The sequence below is a fragment of the Myotis davidii genome, unplaced genomic scaffold, assembly GCF_000327345.1.
Source record: "Myotis davidii unplaced genomic scaffold, ASM32734v1 scaffold225, whole genome shotgun sequence".
Lineage (NCBI taxonomy): Eukaryota > Metazoa > Chordata > Mammalia > Chiroptera > Vespertilionidae > Myotis > Myotis davidii.
Window position 1 is genome coordinate 1,666,812 of NW_006296222.1, and position 18,208 is coordinate 1,685,019.

General features: G+C 39.8%; 1 protein-coding gene across 1 annotated transcript in view; it reads right to left on the bottom strand.

Moving 5' to 3' along the window:
* Positions 1-18,208, bottom strand: part of MARCH1 (membrane associated ring-CH-type finger 1) — a 247,043-nt gene that overhangs the window by 63,310 nt on the left and 165,525 nt on the right. Inside the window, exon 3 of the mRNA XM_006771061.2 lies at positions 6,739-6,818. Within this exon, the coding sequence (XP_006771124.1) occupies positions 6,739-6,818 (80 nt within the window). The remainder of the gene's footprint in view (positions 1-6,738; positions 6,819-18,208) is intronic.

The window sequence follows — 18,208 nt, forward strand, 5'->3', positions numbered from 1 at the left end:
GACTATTTTTACCATTTTTACATCCATTTTTTTTCTCAAAACATTTTTTTTTCTTAATGAGAATATGCCTAATGAAGGTTATAGGAAGAAAATATAAAGTATACCTTTAAACTCACCATCCAACCCAAGCTAGAGCTAGAAAATTACTAGGAGTTATTATTTACTTTGAGGTTTTTCTTCTTTTAAAGAAACCGTTGATGTAATTCATTACTACTTAATTGTTTTACCTTGAATCACCCAATCCCCATTATCATGCCCATGGGTTCTGCTGCAAGTCTTAGCATTCACTGATTACAATGCCTCCCTCCCGTCCTCCGCCCCCCCAATTCTACTGGAGTAATTTCTAAAGTCCAGAATTACTTTGAGCACTGTGGAATGTACAAAATAGGTGTAAAACATGATCCCTAACCTATTTTCAAGGAGCCTATTCTATAGGGAAAAGAGAAACACACATGAAACTATTAGAGGAAAACTGAATACTAAATATGTGTATTTACTATAAAGGTTATGGGAATTCCAATAAAAAAAGATCACTGTTAACCACAAGACTTTGGAAAAGCTTCATGAAAAAGGATAAAAATGAGGATAACATGCCTAAATATGGGCATTTGAAGAGAAGGGGGCATTTGGGGGGGTGTGGGGAGACATGAGTTTGATGGCAATTGAACACTACTATATATTTTTTTTGCTCATAATTCTTCTTCCATGTCTTCTGGTCCTGCTGCTGCTCTTTTTGTTGTTGAAATGTTCTATCACCAATTCATAAGGTTCTAGAGGGGTTTCCAACAGCCACATTTTAAATCCAACTTCCCTATCCAAGAACTTGCTACAAGCATAATGCCTCTTGCCTCTGGTGACTATGATTAGCCCAAAGATGTGACCTAAGGCAGGCTGAGATTTTATGAGCAACTGCAGGAAGAGAACATTCCTCTTTTCTGTTAGGTCACTGATGGGTAAAATGTAAGCCTGAAGCTATTCCTATCCACATGGCCTCTTCCCTCTGTTGGGGAAAATTAGGAAAACACAGAGACAAGGAGGAGGAGGAAGAGGAGGAGGAGGAGGAGGAGGAGGAGGAGGAGGATGGGGGAGAGAAACCACATTATTTGAGTTTTTAGAGTCCCTGAAGCCATTTGTATACCTGGATTTTCTATTTCTGTGGCTAATACTTTCCTTTGTCACTTAAGCACATTTGAATTGGTTTCAGTCCATTTTAATCTAGTGGAAGAGTCCTGACCAAAGCAGGTAGCAGGCTGAGGGGTGGCTGTGGAGAATAGGACCAAAACAGAACACTGACAATGAGAAAGAAGGCACACAGGTCAACAGCAATATCTGGAGGGAGAAATGACAGGACTTAGTTAGAGACCGGATATATTCAATGCAGAAGAAAATAGTTAAAACTGAAAACTTAGGGAATTTGTGGAATCACTGACAGAAATGGGGGTAGTTGAGATGAGGAAGTGGGTTTGAAGGGAAATAATACCCAAACTATGGTATCTGAGTTCCTGGTAAAGTTGAGACTTTGTCAGTCTATGGTTTTAGTGAGATGACCCAAACTATCCTGGTAGTGAAATACAGGAAACTCATTGAATTATGCTTTGTGTCTGAATTCAATAGAATATGATAGGAAACTATAAGCATGCTTCTCATACTCATCTGTTCAATTACTTTTACTCTTTTCTCTTCCCACTTAAAGCCTAGAAAGAATTTGTAGCATAGAACAGAGGTTCTAAAAAAATGGTCCGTAGATCAACAACATCTACATCACCTAGGAACATTTTACAAATGCAAATGCATGGGCTCAACCCCAAAGTAAGTGGAATCAGAAACTTTGGGGGTACATCCAACAATCTGTATTTTGACAAGCCCTGTAGTCAACTGATGTCACTAAGGTTTGAGAACTGCTGGTGTAGAGTATTCTCTACATTTTGGCTCCATAGAAGGTGAGATAATCCACCCCTTAATGCTATGATTTCACACAGTAAGAATGACTCCCTTAGAAAAATTCATTAGCCCTAAACTTATTCATTCAAATAATGAGTGTGTGCTATCTTTCACTGCCATGAACACTGCCATGAACAAATCTGATACAGTCAATCACAAAAATATCTATACATTAGCAATTAAAAATTATGATATGAAATGGACTCCCAGGTGACCTGAATATTAGTTAGGGCATTGTGAAGGCATCCCTAAAGAAATGACACTTAAAGAAGGAAAGGATGACTAGGAGTCAGTCTGGTGAAGGGCAGAGGGGATAATGTGTAGGCATTCTAGGCCCTAAAAGAGACAGGTCTGGCCATTTCCAGGGAATTGAAGGCAGACCAGCATGAATAGGCCATTGTCAATGATGGGCATTGAAGCTGGGGAGGCAGATCTGATAGATCATGCAGGACTTGTAAATTATATTAAAGATTTTGAACTTGCCACCAAGGGCTATTAAGAGGCCATTAAAAAGTTTCCAGCATGAGCTAACATGAGCTAATTCATGTTTTTTTCTAAATGTAAATTTTTCTATTAAAAAAGGAAAAGCTTCTCCCATTGCACAACTGTGATGATTTAAATTTCCTGCAAGTTATAACTGGCTAAGAGAAACTTTCTCTAAATAAGGCTTTGATGAGGTGGGAAGGAGCAGAGTGTCCTCGTGGGGGCTCAGTGCTCGGAACAGAGAAGGAGGAAGGGCTCAGAAGCTTCTGCTTTGTGGTTGTGGCCGAGACGGTCCTGCCTATGCATTTCTGAAGCTGGACTGCAAGTTCAAGGCAATTGCTGCTTCTCTCAGGGGTCATCTTTCTCCCCTTCACAGGGGATGCTGGTGCTCAGGCTGTGTCCATCTAGAGGCTTTTCCCCCCTAAATATGACCTCATTTAAAGATTTCATTCACTTTCCTGGCCTCACAGTCACCTTCCTGAGAATATATATGTCCTTTATGACCATAAGTATATTTTCATTTTTAATATCTTTGTGCTGTTGCCCTGTGCTAATACATCATATTAACGCCAATTGCAAAAATGCGATGGTTCAGTGTTGGTCTGTGTACAGCTCACTGATGCTTGAACAAGTACACAGACCCAGCCCTGACTGCTCTCCTGTGTTTCAGTGACACGTCTCATACTGTCTGCTGGACAGCTGACCCTTGAATGTCACTGCAATAACAAATAGCCTGCCTGTAATTGAACTCATCATGTCTTTCCCAAACCAGCTTCCCTCTGACCTCTTCTGCCTTTGCCAATATCATCAGCATTTACTGTCTCCTAAGTTCCAAGATTTGGAGTCATCATTGGTGCCTTTGTCTTACGCTCTCACCAATGCCAAACATTTAGGTTGTTCCTACTCACCTGGTGAGATGCCAATATGCCAATGTTACCCCCGCTTTCATTACCCTATATCATCCTAGTCCTAGTTATCTCAAACTAAGATACTTCTACCTCATCCCAACGCATTCTCCTACATCTAGGTCCCTTTCCCAGGGGATTGTGACTACTCTGTGTATGTTGCTCTTTATTGAGGCTATTTTATTTAGCAAAGGCTGTTCTGTATTATCTTTTGCAGTGGAATCTTCTTTTCTCCTTAAAGGAATACTATGTGGAACCCCATTATATAAGAGAGATTATCATGAAACTTCTCTGGTTGAAGATGGGCTAAAGGAAGTACAATCCTCTTAATCTGCTCTCAACTTTCGAGGCGGCCTCTTTGGCACCAAGAGGCAGTTTGAAAATAAAACTACAGAATAGAATTAAACTCCTTGGAAGGATATGCATATTTTGTGTATAATGTCTCTTAAAAAATTTAGTTGTTATCAATCTATGCAAAGCTTCCAAACTAGTCACAAAAATTCACACAAAATTTTTAAGTGCATAGTGTCATTCCTGCATCCCAGTCTGGGCTCATGGTATTTTCCCTGGCCTGAGGGCCTGGAATGCCACCCATACATCTCTGCCAAACTAAATTCTACTTTTCTCAGTCCCAATAATCCTCCTTCCTAAGGGGTTTCCAGATTGTTCCAGCTCTCAGCAAGTTTTCTTTCTTCAAATGCCTGCAGTATTCCTCTTCTTAAATTCGCCCTGAACTGTCTTGAACTTTCATATTTTCAGGTGTGTGTTCAATTTCTCCTAATAGATAATAGGCCACTTAAGGGAAGAATCACATCTTTTGTCACTTTTTAGCCTCAGCATCTAGTACAATATGCTGTCCTTAGTATTTGCTTAGTGGGTATATTTTGATGATAACTCACAGCAAGAAAATAGGCCTATCGATCTCACTTTCATTAATAGAAATCTAAGTGAAATATCCTGTCTTTGAAAATGTTCCTCCAGAGCAGTGCTTTTAAGTTAGGAGAACCAACCACTATGACTTTAATTGCAAGCATTACTTTTTTATCCAATTACAACCAGCTTCTTTGACTGTCTTTCATTAAATTATGTTGGAAGGAGGTTTGGGAAAATGGCAACAGATGGTTGCAAGTGGGAATTCTTAGTCTTGACTGGAAAGAGTATTTTATTCTATCCCCCAACATTTTAGCTAAGCCACACTTAAATCATATTCAAAAGATTACAAGAAACTCACATTAACATACAAATCAAATGATGTCATTTCTCTTTAAATCCCTGAGCTCGTTTTGCATGCCTCGCTCCACCTCTCAGTTCTCATCACTACCACCCATGCCCCTCACCCACCACCCCCTGGCCAGGACAGCCAGTGTTCAGTTTCCTGGATTGCTAAACTCCTCCCCTCATCCTGGCTTCATGGTGGCATTCTCTCTGGATGGTCTCCTTGGTTTCTTTCCTTGATCAACTCCTGTCAGCCTTCAAGCCATGGTCAGCTTGTGACTTCCTCAAGAGAGGTCTTCTCTGATCCCCAGAATAATTAAAACTTCCTTGTTGTATTATCATATTCCTAATTACAATCATAATTATATAAAACTATAAAAGAGTTTTGTATCTGCTATCCTCTGACTGTAAGTTATGATGTCAGAGACTATACAAATCTCAGGCATTATGATATTTCCAAGCCTAGAATAAAACCTGATGCACAATGGAGGCTTAAATGAATAAATGATGAAAATGTGTACAGTTGGGTAAAAAGTGTAAGAAAGCAGCTTTACAGTTATGAAATGCCTGCATGTTTGAGACCTTTCAGTACAGTTAATGTGGCCACCTTCCCTGAAGGCTCCAGCAACCGCACTGGTATGTTCAGGACCTGTTTCTGTGTCCTTTCAGTCTTAAATTACCCTGCTGAATCAAACCACTAGAGAGCAAATTAGCACCAACTGTGTAGGAGTTTTTTCTGATACAAAATTCTGACCTTAAAAACCCCTTACCTTGAATATCTTTTCTGTCGGGGTGCTAATAGTTCACCAGATTTACATTGAAGAATTTAAGGTTTCCTATGCTCTCACTCATATTCCCTCTATTAGTCTTGTCTTAACTGGAATGGATACAAGACTAACTGGTTTGTCAGCCCCTTTACTAGAATAAACCATTATTCAATTAACAAAAAGGAAAAAGGGGAAATCTAATTCTATGTTCTTCTCAGATGCACCTTTTCTCATTTTACCACCTTATATCCACCAGACAACAGCATGGATAAATGTTATGCATTAAGGGTAAGTGTCAAACACACACATAGCTCACAGCAGAAAGAAGTACATTTGCAGGGCATCCAGTCTTTCTCTATAGTGACTGACCTGCATAGTTTGAAATTATCAGACCTGTCATGGTAGCTGGCAGGAGGCTTCTGAACAGAGTTATTCACCTGGAACCCCACATCACTCATAGACTTGCCGCCGCCTTCTGGTACTGCCACTATTTCAGTGCTGGAATCTGTTTCTGAAAAACTTTCCTTGATTGTCTCATTTTGCCCAAGACTATGCAAGAGCTGTGGATCCCTGTGGTGGTATCCACCTTTGCTTTCTTCGTGGTGCCTTGAGGATCTCTCAATCTCATAGGGTCCTCTAGGCAGGGGAAGACTGCACTCTTGGTACCAGGGGCCTTTTCCTCTGCAGAGGTTTAAAGAGCAACTCTCACATTCAGTCAGTTCTTGTTGCTTTTTATCTTTGATCCCAAATTTACCAGATCAATTCCATTAGGAGCAGAAGACCCATCCAAGCTTCCACATGATTCATTATTATTTCTCCTTCTTCGCGACAGTTGGAATTTTACTTGGGCCCTTCTTTTTGCCTGCATCCAAGGACTCTCATCTAGGGGAGATGCATCTGAGGAATCTGAGTGAAGCTCACTCCACCTGGGGCATGAGATCCGGAGTTGAAAATCATTTATTCTCCCTTTTATTTGTTAGTCTGCACGCTCTTATCTCTCAGAGGCCCTTCTCCGCCTCCTAAGTAAAGACTGATTTCTTACCAGACTCCTTCCTAGCAGGGCTCAGCACCAGACAGGGGTGCATTGCTCAAAACCATCTTCTGATATGTCATGCAAGAAGGTAGATCTAGACATAGCAGCAGGCAAAGAATGGAAAATGGGAATGGACAGAAAGCCAAAATTATTTTTATTTGAGTGAGAGAGAGAGAGAGAGAGAGAACGAACAATGGAAATGATAGCATGGACCAAAAGTTGGTAAATAAAGATCAAATAAAGAAATTCACTAAAGGAAAAAAAAAATTAGGCCAGTATAAATTATCCATGGCCAACATAGGCAGAAGCAAGAGCCACACAGTCAGAACATAAAACAAGAATACAAAACACTGGTCTGAAAAACATTGAGTAGAATCATTTGCTGAGCACTTACCTACAGATGTCCTGAGTGGATGGACAGACAGACAACCTTGACTGGCTCCTGGGAGCTGTTCCTGTGGTTGGGCTGCTTGCCTGGAGAAACAAGTTAGATAATTTGGCATCTTGGTTAAGGTAATACATGGTCGATATCTTTCTTTTTTTCCACATATTTAAAAAATTACAACAAACGTGGCTGCAAGTCATGTTGACTATAACACAGCTCACGGAATGTGGGAAGTTAAAAGTTCGTTTTGCAAAAGCAAAACTTATTTTGAGGAACTTGAAGAGTTGAGATGCTGTACCACTTTGCTGTTGCTTCATTTATGAGAGAGGAAGATGATTCTACAAGTTTCTATTCTACTTACTGCAAACATTTGAGTGGAATGACTCAATTTGCCTTGGAAGCAAATGAGTAACACCTGACTATCCTATGATATAAAGGACACAAAGGCTATTATATGACAAGGATGATGATAATAATCTAGAACAACCTAAATAACCAAATAGCCATTAGATTGCTAGATATTGCCTGGAGTTGACATTGTCACAACCGGGCCCCATTAGATAATATATTTGAAAACACTAATATTTAAAGGCCTGTTTGATGGTTCAATTTCTGGTCAGGGCACATGCCCAGGTTGCAAGCTCAATTCCTGGTAGGAGGCTGCCAATTAATGTTCCACTCTCACATTAATGTTGTGTTCTCTCTCTCTTCCTCTCCCTTCCCATCTTTCTAAAAATCCATAAAAATATATTTAAAAAAAATCTAGAGTGTATTGAGAATTTACAGTGTGCCCTGCATTGTGTTGTGACACTTTCTACTCTCTTTAACTCTTATAATAATCTCAAGTGGGAAATAATAACAGTTTTGAGTGAATATTATATGCTAATCACTGTTTTAAGTAATTTTTTTAACTTTTTAAAAAATAAATCTTTATTGTTCAGATTATTAAAGTTGTTCCCCCCTATCCCCCCCATAGCTCCCCTCCTCCCAGCTCCCACCCCACCCTCTGCTCTTACCCTCCCAAATGTCCTCATCCATAGGTGTATGCTTTTTGTTGCCGGGTCATATACATGGAAAATGTAGCTATTTCCATCCACAACGTGTCCCTGTGTTTGGCCACACAGGGACCATCTCAGCCTCCCAGGGACCGTCTCAGCCTCGCCGGGGCCATCGCAGCCTCGCAGGGGCTGTCGCAGCCTTGCTGGGGCTGTCGCAGCCTCCGAGGGACCGTCTCAGCCTCCCAGGGGCTGTTTCAGCCTCCAAGGGACCGTCTTAGCCTCCCAGGGGCCGTCTCACACCACAGCCTCACAAGGGGCACCGCATCCCACATTGGGGGTGAAGGTGCAAGTCAGAAGCTCCTCTCACTGTCTCTCCTGCTGGAAGTTTCTGAGAGCCGTCGGCAGGTGCTGGACATCATACTTTAACTGGTCAACACGAAGTTTGTTATTCTGTCTTTTGTTGGGCGGCTCCTTGCTGGACAAAATCTCCAGGTGTTCTTGCTGGATGAATATCTGGTATGCTTACTTGGATTTCGTTTTCTACTAAGTGCACAGACTGCTTGTCTGCCGTCTCCTGGCGTCCCATGTGAGACTGGATCTGGTGGACCTGTTTGTGCGTTTGCTGGTACAGCGGTTCCATGTTCCGGCCCAGCCGGGTCCGGTTCTGGTGCCTCCGAACCTGATTCTGCTTCTTGAGTGTGTACCTTATGGGTTCGAGGAGTTGAAATCTGCAGTTTGTTGGGTTAAGCTGCAATAGCACAGGTGGTTCCTTTTGTGCCACTGCCACAGTTTGGGTGGGGATGTAAATTGAGTAGGGCGGGGTCTCAGGGAGTCACCAGGGCAGAGCAAACGGCAATGGTGTCTCCGCGACTCCTCGCCTCTCCATGACTCCACGACTTTGCGTCTCTGTAGTTCGAGGAGTTCAAATCTGCAGTTTGTTGGGTTAAGCTGCAATAATAGCACAGGTGGTTCCTTTTGTGCCACTGCCACAGTTTGGGTGGGGATGTAAATTGAGTAGGGCGGGGTCTCAGGGAGTCACCAGGGCAGAGCAAACGGCAATGGTGTCTCCGCGACTCCTCGCCTCTCCATGACTCCACGACTTTGCGTCTCTGTGTCCCCGAGTGCCGGTGAGCAGCTCCACGAGAAAGCCTCCCTCGCTCTCCGGCCTGCTGCAAGGCCATCCCTCCTCTCCCCGTAGGGGTCTGGGACCTCAGAATCCTGCCCCAAACAAGCTCAATGGATTCGAGAGTTTGTAACCCCTTTCAATTAAAAAAACCCGCGCGTTCAGATGCAGCCTGCCTGGCGCGACTCCGTACCTCTGTTCTTGGCACCTCTGCATATCCTACTCAGTCTCAATGCTCTTCTTTCTTTCCTTCCAGTTGTAGACACTCCACTGGGCCAGCTTTCCCATGGTTCTGAATGATGGCTCTTTTGTCTTATAGTTGATATTTTCAATGTTGTTGTGGGAGGCAGCATGCACAGGTCTGTACCTTATGCCGCCATCTTGGTTCTCTTTAACTTTTTTTTTTCAGAGAGGAAAGGACAGGGAGAGTGAGATAGAAGCATCAGTGATGACAGAGAATCATTAATCATCTGCCTCCTGCACGTCTCCTACTGGGGTTTGAACTCGCAACCCTGGCATGTACTTTTGGCTGGAATCAAACCTGGGACCCTTCTGTCTGCAGGCTGACACTCTATCCACTGAGCCAAAGCAGCTAGGGCACTGTTTTAAGTAATTTACATTTGTTCTCTTATTAATACAATAAATGTATGTAGTAAATATTATAATTATTTCTATGTTTCAGATGAAGAAATTGAGAAATTGGTGCTATTTCTTACTAGTATCTGTTATAGCAGAGGTTTGGATGAGGAATCTTGCCCCTCCATCTATTCTCTTATCCACCTAGCAATACACTTCTCCTTTAAAAGGACGAAACCAAGGAAGTCCTAGTTCCAGATTTAGGATGGTCTGACTGCCCAGATTAAATACATAATTTCGCCACCAAGAAAGTAACAGTGAAGGTAGAAAAATTAATCCCAAATTTCAAAGTTGTTCTAAAAATTCCCATGGGATCCTGAGAAAGAGAATCTAATTCCAATATAAGAAGTCAGAAAAACTTTCAAGAGGAGGCATGGTAAGCTGAATAATATTCCAACCTTCCCCCCGCCCTCCTGCAACCGCCAACACCAAGATGTTAACATCCCAAATAACCTGAACATGTATCCCTGGAATTTGTGAATATATAGCCTAAAGGCACTTTGCAACTTTGCAGATGAGGAAGTAAATTATTCTGAGATGCGGAAATTGTCCTGGATTATCTTGGTGGGCCCAATGCAATCACGGAGAACCTTATAAGAAGGAGACATAAGAGTTAGAATCAGAGAGAGAGAATGTAAGGATAACAGCAGTGGTCAGAGAGACAGGAAGATGCTACATGGCTGTTTTTAAAGATGGAGAGAGGGGTCCCTTACCTGAAGAATTCAGGTGGCTTCTAGAAGCTGGAAAAGGCCAGAATTAAGATCGATATCTATTTGACCAGATGATTGATACAAATAATCCTAGTTGGTGTCACTTTTGTTTGATTCATTTGCTCAGCGAACATGAATTAAGAATGTATTATGTAATAGATTCAATGATGAGTTTTTGGAATAAAGAAATAGACGCTGTCCTGAGGGGGCTTCTTATTTAGTGGAGAAGAGATGTCAATGAGCAGGTGATTTAATAGTCTAGTATATCCTGAGAGTCTAGTGATGGAATTCTGATGAAGGAAGGACACCTGATGCCGAATGGAGCAGAGGCTTAAAGTAGATGTCACAGAGGAGATGACACCTGACCCTAGAGTGGGGGAGGGCAGTCCAGGCAGGGGGAAGGTTGTGCAAGCACACAGAGTAGAAAGAATGTGGCTTGTTTGGGGAACACAGGAGTTTCGTAAGGACTGGAGGGAAGGTAGTGAATGAAAGTAGTACAAAATCAGGATAAATGAGTAGACAGAGGTACTGTATACCACACTGGAATGTTTGGGTTATATCCGCAAACAAATTGACAGATATTCAGCAGCAAATGGAAATGATTAAATCTGGGCACTAGAAAGCTCACTTTGGCAACTGAGAATTGGAAGGTACAGAACTGATAGCCAAACAGCTTCGTACTTTAGTATTCAGGTCTTTTACAAATTAAGGAAGAAGAGTTGATGGAACTTTGAAAAAAATGAGTAAAACACACAACAGTTCTCAGAGGAGGAATTTCACATGGCCGAAGCCAGATGTAAAAAAGATGCTCAATTTTAATAATGAGCAAACAAATGCAAATTCAGTTAACAATGGTATTTACTTTCACTTATCAGATCAGCACATTTTAAAGATTGAAAACACCCAGTGTACTGAGTTTTGGGAACTCAAGCATGGCCATATATTGTTCAAGTACGTCATTGTAAATTGGCACAATTTGTTCAAAGGTAATTTGGTAAACTCTATTAAAACAGAAAATGTCTATGCTATTCAAGTCAGAAATTCTAATCATAGGAATCAATTTTGCTAAAACACTTGCACAATTGCCCAAAGATATTTTCATTATAATAAGAATGTTTATTATAACATTGTTTGTAACAGCCAGAAATTGGAAACAACCCAAATGTTTAGTTACTTACAATGAAATACAAAAGCCATTCAAAGAAATGAGATATACCACATGCATACACACACACACACTTGTAAGATATATTTCTATGTGAAAAGTCAAGTCTCAAAATAATATATAGTATGATCTCATGTGTATACATCCCAACATTAGCAGTGATTACCTTTGAGAGGCAGAATTATGAGAAACCTTTAATTTTCAGGTTACACATTTCCATAACATTTAAAATATTTAATTTTAATAATACTAATGATGTTATAAGTGACAATGTCAAGAATTATGACACATGTGATTTTTCTCCCATTTCATTAATTATTTTGTCAAAATAACCTGAACATGTATACATATATTATTGATATGTATAAGAATGTGTAGCATAAAAGTCCCTGAGACACATCCAAGAATGACTTGAAATGTATTCAATGCAATTATTCACCAGACTAATTACCAAGAACCTGGCTCCCTTCCCTGCCCTCTTAAGGGTGTGACACTACATCTCTCTTCCTCTCTGGTGCCTAGTTTTCTGCCAGTTACGGCTGCTGTGTAGTAAGTCATTTCCAGACTGTAAGGAAGGCACATTGGGAGGTGAAGAGATTTTTTAAAAAACAATTTAAGTGATAAAGTCATTGCTTGCTTAGTCTCTTTGAGCTCCACTTCCCTTCTTCAACTATATGTAGTTAATATGACATTCACATAAAAGGATTGCTAGAAGGATAACATAAAATCATTGATCAGGTAAGTGCTTTGTAGCATATCCAAGGGTTGTAAAGGATAGTAACCTTGGATTATGAGAATTCTTTTTATTCATTCCAAACAAATCATGTTTTATCCCCACATATGGACTCAATGGTATCCCCCCATCCAAAGAGAAGGCACGTAACAGCCTTAGGTCAACATTTCTTAATCCTGGCTAAAAATTAGAATCACTGGGAAGTGTTTTTTTTTTATAAAATACCTCTTGCCAGGTCTGATTTTAGAATCTCTGAGGAATGGGACTCAGGGCACCGAACCTGATGATCTGTGTTCTGAAAAGTTGCCCCAGTGAGTGACTCAATGTATCCAAAATTAAGGACCTGAATTATTGGCTTAGGTCAAATGGGACATTAATCTACTTAAAGTTTCATATTACCTTTTTTTTTTTTCTGTGAGACTCTGATGATAATCCTGAAAACCTGATTTTTTTTGATAGAAAAAAGTGTTTTCTAAATTCCCAAATTTCATTTTTATATATCTAGCTTATTTGTTATCGTCAATATGCCCCATACTTTTATTTCTATGCCTTTCTCTGTGAAGAAAGTAGCAGAAGAAAAGCCTTGGAATTTTCCTCAAGGCCCAGTTAATTTTTCCTCTTTTATGCACAGCCATTTTGAACTCCAGGAGCCTTTTTAAAACTTTTCTGCTGGCACCACTCTTGCTCTAGCATTTATTTTATCAGCTATATTCCTGTCTGATCATTTCCAAACTGTCGGGACATTCTACAGTTAAAAAAATTTTTTTTTTTTTTTGCATCCCTACCAGATTTATAAGAGAGGCCATGTCTTCTCACTTTGGAACTCTTCAGAGTGACTGGTATGTATCAGCTAGCTAATAAAGGGCTGTGGGGTTGACCTGTGCTTGGTAATAGTTGGACTGAGTTGAATTGACCTTGGTAAATCCTGTCCTGATTGCAGTAGAGATAAAGCTGACAGACAATCACATGCAGTGACCCAAGATGAAAGGGGGCTCCACTCTCCCTTGTAAAAGAGGCAGTTCTGTTCTGTAACAAAATAAATGAACAGAGGCCAAATTTTATATAATACTTGAGACCCTTTTCTTGGACTTTGGAGTTTAAAAGCACATCAACTTAAAGATATATCTTTTGTTTTCTTTTAAAGATAGGGATTCCTATTGAGGAAGTGACATCGCTATATTGTATAAAAAAGAATATGTCTTTCACCAATTTTGAAGCTGGCAGAGCCTATTTAATAGAAAAACATAATAATTGAGAATAAAAAGAAACTAAAATTTTCTTAAATGCATGGCTCTATTCAGTAACAATGAATTGTTTTAATTTGCTAGTTGGCACATTATGAGAGTTTGGTAATTTGCTCATCCCTTTAATAGGTGCAAGATTGAAATGCGGTTGGGAAGGGGGAAATAACAATTGACTGGATGAGCAGAATAATATATTCTTTGAAATACAGCATTCTTTGTAATGGATGTTTATTTCAGATGATTATATTGTACAGTGCATTCAAATGGGAAAGCAAACAGGAGGCCAGCTGCACTAATTTTATCAAAGTTATTTATATGTGCCATATAATTAAAGGCAGTAATTTCAAATTAGGTTTTCTGAGAATCCATTTATAGGCAACACAAGACAACTTGTCTCTATGGCATCCAGACCATGATTGTGCTCTGGGGGCAATGTTAACTATTGCCAATTAGCCTTGGTATTTTGAAAATTAATTACTGTTTCAAAAGATGCTAAAGCTCTTGCCTCCTGCTGCCCTGACCAGTTGAGGGGAGCTCGGTATATAATTTATGGATGTGACAGAGAATAATCATGCACAATCATTTATAAATGGCTTCTCTTATTTACTATCACATTAACAATGCCTCCTGAAGAATGATTCTGGAACTTCAGATGGGAACTGCTATTGCAGATGCTTCCTTTTTAAAAAAGTCTTCATTAATTTCAGCAGTAGTTCATGAATAACATGTTGAAGAACTAAGTATTAAATGAAATCTAAAACTGGCTCAAGGGAAGAGAATCTAAGCCCCAAACTGTCAAAAGACACTTTTTGTTTGTGAAAATGACATTTAATGATTAAAAGAAATAAATTTAGGAAATATATTTATGCAATCTCAGGGCTACGGAGAACTCCACCGAGGAGACGTGGCCTCACACCAGCTGACACTATTACTCCATTCATAGCACTCTCAGGAGGTGATCATCCAGCCCCTGCTTGGTCAGTAGCAGAACTCACTATCTCCTGGGAACTTCCCTTGTATTTCTCCAGCTATATTGTCTAACAGTATCATCCTACCATCACATTGAAGTGTTTCTCTGTGGTTTCCAGCACTAATTCTAGTTCAACCCTCCATAGCCACACAGAATTTACTTAATCTTTGAGTCTTTCTCTTATGGTAGGACGCTTCTCTAATTAGTGATCCTCATATGTACTATATTCTTGCACCCCCTCCTTGATCCTCTTGTGTGACTTTAGAGTATACTATGTATTTTTATATAAAAATTTGAAGTATATAGTTGGAGCAATGAGTAATTACATTTATTGGAAACATAGGATACCAGTGATAAATCAGTAAAGGAAGATTTTAGACAATGATGAAACTTCAATGTCAAGTTAAGTAGGGTTCTACATTTTAAAAATGTTTATTGATTTCAGAGAGGAAGGGAGAGGGAGAGAGAGATAGAAACATTAATGATGGGAGAGAATCACTCATCAGCTACCTCCTGCATGCCCCACACTGGGGATTGAGCTAAAAACCCGGGCATGTGCCCTGACTGGAATCAAACCATGACCTCCTGGTTCATAGGTCAATGCTCAACTACTGAGCCACACTGGCTGGGGGGGTCTATAATTTTGATATGTAATCAGTGAAGGTTCTGATTAGGCTATAAGGATGATAAGTGTTTTTAAATAAAGTTAGTCTATGGAAAAGAAAAAATCCACTTATAATAGCACCCAAATTATAATAAATACAAATTAATCAATGAGACAGAATAGAGAATCTAGAAATAGAGTCACAGATATAATTAACTGATATATGACAAAGATGCCAAGGCAATTCAATGAGGAAAGGAACATCTTTCAAACAAATGGGGCTATAACAAATGGATTTTCACATTGAAGAAAATATTTAAAATTACTTAAAATGATTCATTCAAAACAAAAAACTATGATTATAAAATTCTGAGAAAAAAATAGAAGAATATCCTTGTGACCTCAAAGTAGGAAAATATTTTCTAGATGAGACACAAAAAGCATACAACATAAAATAAATTGTCAGTAGATTATATTTTATATAAATAAAATTTTTTTGCTCTTAGAAAAGCATTATAAAGAAAGAGAAAATGTGATGTGCATATTGGATAAAGAACTAATATCCAGAGTATATACACAATTCTTATACTCTTAAAACTTGGTAATTAAAAAGACCAACACCTGATAAATATAGGCTAAGTATTTGAACAGGCACTTAAAAACAAATAAACATTTGAAAAGATACTCTAAATCGTTTATCATCAGTGAAATGCAAATTAAAGCCACAAGCACATGCCACTACACACCCATTAGAATGATTCAGCGATCCCACTACTGGGAATATATCCTAAGAATCCCTAAACACCAATCATAAAGAATATATGCACTCTTATGTTCATAGCAGTACTATTTACAATAGCTAAGATCTGGAAATAGCCCAAGTGCCCATCAGTTGATGAGTGGATAAAAAAGAGTTCTAGAGATTGGTTGCACAACAGTGAGAATGTACTTAAAACTATTGAACATTTACATGATGGAATACTATGTGACTATAAAAAAGAAGGGACTCTTACCCTTTGAGACAGCATGGATGGACTTAGAGACTAATATGGTAAGTGAGCCGAAGCTGGTTTGGCTCAGTGGATAGAGCGTCGGCCTGCGGACTGAAAGGTCCCGGGTTCAATTCCGGTCAAGAGCATATACCTGGGTTGCAGGCACTTCCCCAGTGGGGGATGTGCAGGAGGCAGCTGATTGATGTTTCTCTCTCATCGATGTTTCTAACTCTCCATCCCTCTCCCTTCCTCTCTGTAAAAATCAATAAAACGTATTTAAAAACCAAAAACCAAAAAGCTGTCCTGCTACTCCAGTCCTGTAAAGATTCCCGATAGTTTCCGAGGATGAGTGCTGAGCCACGGGGCGCGGAGGAAGGACGGACACGGTGGTAAGTGACATAAGCCAATTAATGAAAGATATATATCACATGATCTTATATGTGGAATCTAATGAATACAATAAACTGACAAACAAAATAGGTCCAGAGGTATGGATGCATGGAACAGAATAACAGATCTCGGGGTGGGGTGGGGGGGGTGGACAGGAAGAGATTAACCAAAGAACATATATACATATATGCATAAGCCATGGACACAGACAATAGTGTAGGGTAGGGGGTGGAGTTTGGGTGGAGGAGGGCAAAAAGGGAGAAATCTGTAATACGGTCAATATTAAAAAAAATTACTGGTAATATCGAGCACTGGCAAGAATACAAAGCAACTAATTTCTGTAGATTACTGGAGGAAATGTAAAAAGGGAAATCATTTAGCAGTTTCACATAAAGTGAAATGCACCTACCATATGATCTAGCCATCCCACTTTTGTGTATTTATCCAAGAGAAATAAAAGCATACGTCCACCAATAGCAAAACTTATATACGATTGTTCCTAGCAGCATTATCTACAGTAACAAAAATGTGGATATGTGGAAGTAACCTATGTGTCCATCAATGGATGAATGAATAAGCAAATTGTGGTATAGAATGGAATATTCTTCAGTCTTAAAAAGCAAGAAAATTCTGACACATTCTACAATGTGAATAAACCTTGAAAATACCAGTATTATGCTAAGTGAAATAAGCCAGACACACAAAAAGACAAATGCGGGATAATTCCACTTATATATGAGATACCTGAAGTAATCAAATTCAGAGACAGAAGTAGAATGGTGGTTGCCAGGGGCTGTGGAGTAGAGTGTGTATGTGTGTGTGTGTGTGTGTGTGTGTGTGTGTGTGTGTGTGTTTGTTGTCTATTGGATATAGAGTTTCAGTTTTGCAAGATGAAGAGTTCTAGAGATTGAGAATGTACTTAAAACTATCGAACTTGGCCCTAACCGGTTTGGCTCAGTGGATAGAGCATCGGCCTGCAGACTGAAGGGTCCCAGGTTCAATTCTGGTCAAGGGCATGTACCTTGGTTGTCGGCACATCCCCAGTAGGGGGTGTGTAGGAGGCAGCTGATTGATGTTTCTCTCTCATCAATGTTCCTAACTCTCCATCCCTCTCCCTTCTTCTCTGTAAAAAATCAATAAAATATATTTAAAAAACTATCAAACTTGTACACTTAAAATTGGTCAATATAGCACATTTTATGTTATGTGTATTTTAAACACAAATAATTTTTTTTTAATGTAAGAAGACAATGGGGCAAAGAGGAACTGAGAGTAGGAAAGATGTTATACATACCTATGGGTACACTGGCTAGAGCAGTAAGCCAAATGAAGTTCTAAGTTCTCTAGTCCCTGATACAAAGAATCACATGTACTTTCCATAAGATAAAAACAAAGCGAACCATTAGAAAAAGCACAACTGCTGGTTCTGAGAACAAAAAGAATGTTCATGTCTGAGTGAAATAATGATGAGCATTTTATTGCTCAACACAACTTTTACCATGAATACAATCCTGAGTTCCAAACACATGCCCATTATTATTTTCCGATGGCATAAGGTCAAAGTAAAATTCAGTGCCACAGGAAAACTTTTACTTTGATATTTTACTATCAGAAAATAATGCACATGTGCTTGAAATTCATTATTGTGTTCATTATAAAGTACTAAAGGCCCAGTGCACAAAATTTGTGCACTCTGGGGGTGGAGGGTTTTGTCCGTCAGCCTGGCCTGTGCCCTCTCACAGTCCGGGAGCCCTCGGAGGATGTCCAACTGATGGACATCTTAAATGCTGCCAGTCGGACATCCTTAGTGCTACCGCAGAAGCAGGAAAGGCTCCCACTACCGCTGCTACCACTTGCCAGTTGTGAGCCTGGCTTGTGGCTGAGCAGAGTTCCCCCTATAGGAGCGCACTGCCC